This window comes from Onychostruthus taczanowskii, unplaced genomic scaffold, assembly GCF_017590055.1.
Source record: "Onychostruthus taczanowskii isolate IOZ18803 unplaced genomic scaffold, ASM1759005v1 scaffold727, whole genome shotgun sequence".
NCBI classification, from domain to species: Eukaryota; Metazoa; Chordata; class Aves; order Passeriformes; family Passeridae; genus Onychostruthus; species Onychostruthus taczanowskii.
The window spans coordinates 1-8,649 of NW_024505085.1; the positions used below are offsets into that span (position 1 = coordinate 1).

Genomic DNA, 8,649 nt, shown 5'->3' on the forward strand with positions numbered 1-8,649 from the left:
GGGCTCATTAATATGTTGTAATATTCAAGGTTTTTAAGGCGGTTTGGATTTTCATTTCTACACTGAGTCTCTGAAAATTTTGTTGTGCCATGCTGGCCTCCAGTTCTCTCCTCCAAGGAGTCCATGAGGAAGCTGTGTTGGGGATGGACCTCAGTGGGACCCATTCATGCTTTGAGACACTCTGGGTGTTTTTTCTGCCTTTGACTCCTGGAAAGGTTTGTGCAATGTCCTCTCAGGCCCTGAGGTTCCAGGGCTCAGCTCCAAATGCACCACGGGGCTCATTAGGATGAATCAAGTCCTGACAAACTATGGCTCTGCCTTGATTTCCCTCTGCTCTCATGCAGTCTGTCAGGAATGTTCTGTAGTGGTTTTGGTTCACCTTTTTGAGATTTCTTGGCGAATGGATTAATTATTGTGGTGGGTTCAGTGTTGGCTAATTACCAGTGAACTCCCTAGAATATTCTTACTCATATCCTGCTGTGAGATAGGATTAGGAGAAAGGCAAAGTGGGCTCAAATCTTCAAAAGCATATAAAGAAAAGTGTATTTACAGCAACTAAAAGAAAGCGTAATAAGAATCAGAAGAAAACTTTCAGAACACTTGCCCTCTCTGGATACCCTTTTCTTTCTTACTGACAGAGTAAAGAGTCACAACCTGAAATGTTCCGTCACTTTATCACCTCTGGAATGGTCTTTCTTCACTTCTTTTAGGGAGAGAAGTCTCTTTTTCATGCTATGAAGACTTCTCCATAAGAGAACAGTTCTCTCGTTGCTGTCAATTACCATGAATAGCAGGTGCCCAGAAAATGAGCAGTCGTGAAGTCCCTCCCATTTTTTCATAGCTTCTCTCACAGCTGGGTTTATGGGCCATGTTAGCTTTTGGGGTATTAGTTTCAAGACGAGCTGTTTAAGGGCAAATGTTCTCATCACCTTCATCTCTGGGAACAGAGAACTTCTCATCCTGAGGCACAGGGTCTCATCCCTTTTCTTTCTTTGTTCAACATTCTCATGTGATCAAAGCAACTTCAATATTTGCTTCCTTTAGCATGGAGGCCTTTGCTGAACACATCATCTCCCCATACTTTTCAATGCATTATAGGGAAAAAGAGAGTCTGGAACAGTGCTGGCAGATTTTGCATGGGAGCAACTCTTGAATATGCAGAATTTTAGAGGTGGAATCCCAGTTTCACACATGGACACCTGGAGGAGAAGGACAGTTGTTTTCCATACAAAGGAGAGGATGGAACACTGACATTTGAAGGGCAGATGAGTGGCCAAAGCCTCAGCCAGCCACACCTCTCTGTCCTGGTAGTTTTTGTCTGAAAGCAACCCTTGGATATTGGGTATTTGGGAGGTGGAATCCCAATTTTGGCCATTTCTGTGTAGATAAGAAGGACGGTTCTTTTCCATAGGAAGGAAAGCACAGAGTCCAAGTGTTTCAAAGGCAGAGGAGTATAGAGGTAGCTCCTGGCGGCCAAGCCAGCCAGACCTGTTTGTCCTGGTGGCTTTTGTCATGGAAAAATCCTTGGATATATGGAATTTGGGAGTAGGAATCTCAATTCTGACCATGGACACCTTGAGAAGAAGGATGGTTCTTTTCCATTGGAAGAAAAGCACAGAGCCCCAGTGTTTGGAAAGCAGGTGAGAGCCAGCCCCCGAGAGGCCAAGGGCAGGCAGACCTGTCTGTTGTGTCAGCTTTCACTTGGGAGCAATTCTTGAATGTATGGAGTTTTGGAGGTGGAATCCCAAGTTTGGCCATGTGCACCTGGTCAGGATGGATGATTTTTTTTCCTTTTGGAAAGAAAAGCATGAAGTCCCAGTGTTCTGGAAGAAGATGAGACGTTGCCATCCTTAGGCCAACACAGCCTGACCTGTCTCTCCTGGCACTGTTTTCTAGGGGTTATCCTTGGACATCGGTTATTTTGGAGGTGGAATCTCAGTTTTGGCCATGGGCACCTAGACATCCAGAAGAGTTCTTTTCATTAGGAAGGAAAGCACAGATCCCCAGTGTTTCAGAGGCACATGAGTGCCGGCCCTCAGGAAGTCAAGGCCAGTCAGACTTGTCTGTCCTGGCAGCTTTTGTCTGGGAGCTATCCTTGGATATAGGGAATTCTGGAGGCAGATTCCCAATTTTGGCCATCTGTGCCTAGTTGAGATGGATGGTTTTATCTCGTAAGAAAGAAAAGCACATGGTCCCAGTGTTTCAAAGGCAGATGAGAGGTGTCCCCCCCGGGGTCCAAGGCAGCCAGATCTGTCACTCCTGGCAGATTTCATCTGGGAATAATCTTTGCATATAAGGAAACTGGGAGGACGAATCCCAGTTTTGACAATGGGCCCCTGGAGAAGGACAGTTCTCTGCCACAGGAAGGAAATCCCAGAGCCCCAGTGCTTCAGGGGCAGATGAGAAGCAGCCCTCGACATGCCACGGTCAGCTGGACCTGTCAGGTGGTCCCCAGGAGGCCCAGCCAGCTAGACCTGTTCCATGTTCCCTCGGTTCCATGGGGCCCCACAGTGCCCCAATGGTCCCTTGCTTCCAGGAGGCCCTGAGGTGTCACAATGCCCCCTTGGTGACACTGAAGGGCTCTGAAGGGCCCTGATGGTCTCCATGGTTCCATCAGGCCCCACAGAGTCACAATGGTCTCTGGGTTCCATGAAGCCCCGCTGGGTCACCATGGCCCCTTGCCTCCATGGGCTCCAGTGGTGCCACAAGGATCCCCTTGATTGCATGAGGTGCCCACAGTGTGCCAGGGATCTCCATGGGAAGGAAAGAAGCCAGCCCCAGTGTTGCAGGGGCAGTCACCAGAGGCCAAGGCCAGCCAGACTTGACAGGACTGGCAGATTTTGCCTGGGAGCAACCCTTGGTTATACAGAATTTTAGAGGTGGAATCCCACTTTCAGACATGGACACCTGGATGAGAAGGATGGTTCTTTTGCATAGGAAGGAAAGCATGGAACGCTGGTGTTTGAGGGGCAGATGAAAGGCAGCCATCAGAGGCCTAGGCCAGCCTGACCTCTCTGTCCTGCTAGCTTTTGTCTGACAGCAACCCTTGGATATAGGGAATTTTGGAGGTGGAAGCCCAATCTTGGTCATTTCTGTGTAGATAAGAAGGATGGTTCTTTTCCACTGGAAGGACAGCACAGAGCCCAAGGGTTTCAAAGGCAGAAGAGGAGAGAGGTGGCTCCTGGAGGCCAAGCAAGCCAGACCTGATTGTTCTGGCCTTTCGTACATTTCCCTGCCAGCCTTCATAACTTCACCCATGGCTGTTGTTGCTCCTGGATTGGGAATTAAATCAGGGCAGGGTCTTTGGTGGGCGCTGCCCTGGGCCAAGGGAGACACTGAGAGAGAAACAGAGCAGGCAGAGAAAGGCAGGAGAGAAAGGAGGGAACAAACACAATCAGCTGAGAAAGTGGCACTTTGAAAACAGAACTGGAACTGACTGAAAAGGAATGGGAGAGGAGAGAATAATTTTGCAACTTTTATTTCCTATCAAAACACAATTTCTTCCCTTTCTCACAAACCTCCTCCCGGTGCCATACAGCAGGGCTGTCAGCAAGTTCTTCACTCTGAGGGGATGTTCCAGGCTGCAACCACAAGGAAACAGGGAATGGGGATTTTCCTGCTCCAGGTGAGTTTGACATCCTCAGATGAGAAGAGAAGGAGGCACCAGAAGAAAGGAGCAGCCGAGTTTCACCCTTCCACAGGAAAGTGTGAGTGGGGAATCTCTCATCCTGTCTGCAGATGCTCCCACAGGGATTTGAGGGCTGATCCCAGAGTCCCAAGGGTCACAGTCAGTGCTGTCCTCAGGGAATGCTCACCTGGCATTGAGGGGCAGTGTGGGAGCACCTGGATCTTGGAGAACCCAGCTGCCCCCCATGTTTGGAGGTGCCTGAGGAGGGCTGAGACGATGCCAGGGGCATTGTGCAGTGACATCCCCCCTGTCCTGCTCTGGGTGAGCTCAGTCCCAAACCTGACCTTGATCCTGGTCTCAGTCTCACTCCACGTTTAAACACACTCACAGTTCTGTATTTAATCTCATCCTAGTGCCAGACTCATCTAGCCCCAGACCCAATCCCAACCCCAGACCTATAGCCAATCCCATGTCTAGCCTTAACCCCAATCACAGATCTAATCCAAACCTCAGCCCCAACTCAGGCCCCAATTCCAGCCCCTTTCTAAATCCTCAGCCCAAACCAAATCCCAGGTTTGGCCCTTCTGGGGGTTTGGGGTGTCTTTGTCCCTCTGACCCCGATGATGTTTGGGTGGGGTCACACCAGGGCTGAGAGGGAGAGAGAACCCCCCAGCCTCCCCAGGGATGAGAAGGTCGGAGAGCCCCCCCAGCCCCGAGCAGCCTCAGCGGTGAGAGGGACACAGAGCCCCTGGTCCCCAGCCCTGCACAGGTATTCCCTAAGGCCAAAGGGATGGAGACCGCCTGAGCATCGCCCAGGATGAGGGGACAGAGACCCCTGAGCATCCCCTGGGCTGAGAGGGACAGAGACTGCCCCGAGCACCCCCTTGGCATGGGGGTGAGAGGCAGGGACACCCCACCAAGGATTCCCTGGAGTGAGAATGATGGAGACCCCCTGGGGAATGGCCTGGGGTGGCAGGGACACCCTGTCATGTCCCTTACAAGCATCCCCCAGGGCGAGAGGCACAGAGACCCCTCGAGCATCCCCTGGGCACTGGACAAAATAAACTTGGCAGAACTGGGGTGACAGGGACAGGGACAACCCTCCCAAGCCTCTCCCAAGCATCCCTCAGGGCGAGAGGCACAGAGACCCCTTGATCATCCCCTGGGCCCTGGACAAAATAAACTTGGCAGAGATTTTATTGAACAATAAATGTGAGGTGTTGATGAATATTTCATTTTCCCACAAGTCACAGGTGATGAAATCACAAACAAATCCCAAATATGAATAAACCGACAATAGAAGCAATTCTGTGGGAATTCCAAGTTTCATCAGTTCCTGCACAGCTCCAGCTCAGCTGCTGGCAGGTTCTGATAAAAGAAAAGTAGACATTCGGCCCAATACATGTTATTAAAAAGAAGAGAAAGCTCTGTGTAGGTGTCACAAAGGTGAGAGGGATGAAGAGAATAATGATTCTCACATTTGGCAAAGCCCCCAATCCTATCAATTTGGGAGTTATTCGGGAATTTAGCTACTTGAGCTGGGCTTCTTGTAGGACTTCTAGCAGCCTGCTGTTCCTCACCGTGGGGTGAATGAACCTTGTCAGCCTCTCTGGTATCATTTGCTCCCTTTCCTCCAGTGATTTGAAGAAACTTTTCAAGGAAGGACAACAAAATATTTTCTTTACTCTGGCCAACCACAACAGCCATTTTCCTCATCAGTTCTCCCATAAATCGCTCAGAGGAAGCTGTGTCCAAGTTTCCAAGAGTTCCTCCAGAAAGAACCACAACCTCCTCCTCGGTGGGAACCCTGCTGTTGGCAAAGGCACTTGGGGTCACAGAACAGTGAGTAAACTCTCTGTGCCAAAATAATGTCACAATTTGGTTAAGGAAACTATTCTAGAGATGCCTCTGCCCCAGTTAAGGTGCTAAGGAGACCAAATCCAAAGTGGATTTTATTGAGCAGTAAATGTGAGGTAGAGAGAGAGATGGAAAGCAAGAGAAAAGAGGGGAGAGCAAGGGAGTGACAGGGACAGAGAGCTCCCCTGGGGCAGGGCAAGTGTGACATTGTCCCCTGTGTGCGTGGCCTTCCCAGGGTGGGGGTTTTACACCTGAGCCAGTTTGGGTAAGGGGGGTGGTGTTCACCCCCCAGCAGGGATTACCCCACTGTTTCAGGTTACAGTGTAAGATGTAACCAAAAGCATGTTTTCCATCCCCATCTCCATGAGCTGTTCTAAACAGGCGGGGCAGTGTTCTTTAGCTCTGCCATGACTCAGCCCTGATAACGCCCTGCAGGGGCTCTCTTCTGTTCATGGGCCATTGAGTGTCCCTGCAGGACTGATAAAATGACATCATCCCATTGTGGGATGCTCCAGCCAGGGGGAGGAGCCAAGCATTCCTACCTGGATATAAGCTGAGCCTTGCAGCACCAGGAGCACCTTGCCTACTGGATTGCCAGAGGACAAGAGCTCCATAAGCACCACTGGACCTTCAGAGGAAGACCAGACCCTTCTACAGGATCACTGCTTTGACAGAATCACGTTCATCACTGCAACAGGACTGCAGCCACCATTTAATGGGACTGCTACCAGCACCCTGAGCAACAGGGTGTCAGGTTATATCCCGCCTCTGTCAAGTTAAAGCAGAGTTTCTGTGTCATCGCCTTGATCTTAATTTTCTTGTTGAATCGTAATTCTGTCTTGGACTCTCTCCCTGGTTTGCCCTCCAACCAGTACAAAACTTAACGTGCTCATCCCTTGTTTTCTTCCCATAACAGGATTTCCCCTTTCCAAACCTTGACGCAATGGAGGAGAAGGCTGCTAGGATGAGGAAAGTGCCCCGTTACCACCAGGCAGGTGAGGAGGAAGTCAGTGGCCCTTTCCCCCTCTCTCCTGCTCCATCTCCCAGCCCAGCATGGCCCCCGGCTGCAGGACAACCCCACTGCAGCCAACACCCTCCTGCTGGGGACAGACCTGGGGAATCTCGTTCCCCTTCCCTGTATCACAGAGGCAAATCCCATCCCCTCCTTTTCTTTCCTCCCCCAGACAAGGAGCTGAAGATGGAGACCAGGGAGGACAAATCTTCACAGCAGAACCTCATGGAAGAGGCCATTTTGAGTGGCTTCATGGTGCAGGAATCCAATGGGGAGGAAAAAGCAGAGAGGTCCCACAGGACGAGGGGCTCCAAACCCAGGCCAGTGTGCACTGAGGAGGAAAGACCCACCCTGTTCCTGGAAGGTGGACAGAGCTTCAGCCAGAGGTCAGAGCTGGTGGTCTCTGAGCAGGTTCATGACAGGGAAAGGCGGTATGAATGCTTGGAGTGTGGGAAGAGATTCAGGCGGAGCTGCCACCTGATCTGCCATCAGATGATCCACACCGGGGAATGGGCCTATGAGTGTGGGGAGTGTGGGAAGGGCTTCAGCTGCAGCTCCCTCCTTGTCAGGCACCAACGCATCCACACTGGGGAGAGGCCCTACGTGTGTGGGAATTGTGGGATGAGCTTCAGCCAGAGCTCCAGCCTGATCTGCCACCAGAGGATCCACACTGGGGAACGACCCTACGAGTGTAGGGATTGTGGGAAGAGCTTCAGTACGAGCTCTTCCTTGATCCGCCACCAGAGGATCCACACTGGGGAAAAGCCATACACATGTGGGGAATGTCAGAAGAGCTTCAGTCGGAGATCCCAACTGATCATCCACCAGATGATCCACACTGGGGAGAGGCCCTACGAGTGTCCCCAGTGCCAGAAGAGGTTTCACACCAGCTCCACTCTCCTCCGCCATCAGCGGATTCACACGGATGAGAGGCCCTTCCGCTGCCCTGACTGCGGGAAGGGCTTCAAACAAAACTCCATCCTGGTCAGGCACCAGAGCATCCACACTGGGGAGAGGCCCTACGAGTGTCCCCAGTGTGGGAAGAGCTTCACCCAGAGGTCTCACTTGACCAGACACCAACAGAGGCTCTGCTAATGGAAACCCTGCACATGTCCCAACTGCAGGAAGAACTCCATGCACTGCTCCATCTTCATCCCCCACAGGAGGATCCATGCTGGGAAGAGCCCTGGTGATACATTTTGCCTATAATCCATGCTGGGAAGGCACCTGTGCTTTTTCATGCCTCTGACAATGACATGATGGGGGATTGATGAACATGAGGGTCTGGCTAGGGCCATGACATTACATTCAGTCCCCCTTCAGGTCATTGCCAGGGGCAGGAAGGGGATTCTCTCTCTCCCTGAGGAGAAGGGTGTACTTCCCAGGCAGGAGGAGATACGTGGTCAGCATGACCAAGTGAGTTGTGTTTTGGTTTTCCCTGTAAGTACTTTTTCTTTTCGGTTACCAGTATTGTTTCTCTTCCTGTTTGTTGTTTATCTTGTTGCTGTTCCTAATAAATTGTTTTTAACCCATCCCTGGATCTTTGCCTTTCGTGCTTTCCATGGGAGGTGGGAGGGCAGCGAGTGGCAGCGCGGTTTTAGCGGGAGCAGGAAATTGGGGAATCCCATTCCTAAACCCTGGCCCATGGAAACCGAGCATCCCAGCATATCCCAGCCCGGCAAACTAGATCTATTTTTATAAATATATATTATCTATTATGGCAATGATTAGACAATGTTGTCTTAGTCAGAAATATTTAATCTTAGGTATAACAGCTGTAATATTATGCTATGTTATATTACGCTATGTTACATTATGTTATGTTATGTTATATACTAGGAAGTAGTTTCAAAGCAACTGTATTAAAGCAAAAACAGTTATAAAGCAGAGATTGATGTCACTGCCTGTCTCAGTTTGGAAAGACAGGTGTCGGCTAAGGAAGGTGGGAGCCTCCCCTGAAATGTAAAATGTAAACCCCCTCCCTCTGAATTTTTACAAACCTCTGAATTTTTACAAATTTGAAGTTCAAAGGCTCTCCGGCAAAAATATGGGAGCAGGAATAACAGTTCTTTATTAGGGAAGGAAATAAAAAAGTAAAATAAACAATGCAGTAATACAAGACAATGATGACAGAGTCAGAACAGAACCTGAC

At 50.2% G+C, this 8,649-nt stretch overlaps 1 protein-coding gene across 1 annotated transcript; it reads left to right on the forward strand.

The window, feature by feature from the left end:
* The first annotated feature begins 6,428 nt into the window (after positions 1-6,428).
* On the forward strand, positions 6,429-7,592 carry LOC121345409 (zinc finger protein 239-like). The gene is made up of 3 exons (XM_041422259.1): positions 6,429-6,480; positions 6,670-6,978; positions 7,063-7,592. The coding sequence occupies exons 1-3, from the start codon at positions 6,429-6,431 to the stop codon at positions 7,590-7,592; spliced, it is 891 nt and encodes a 296-aa protein (XP_041278193.1).
* Positions 7,593-8,649: the final 1,057 nt, after the last annotated feature.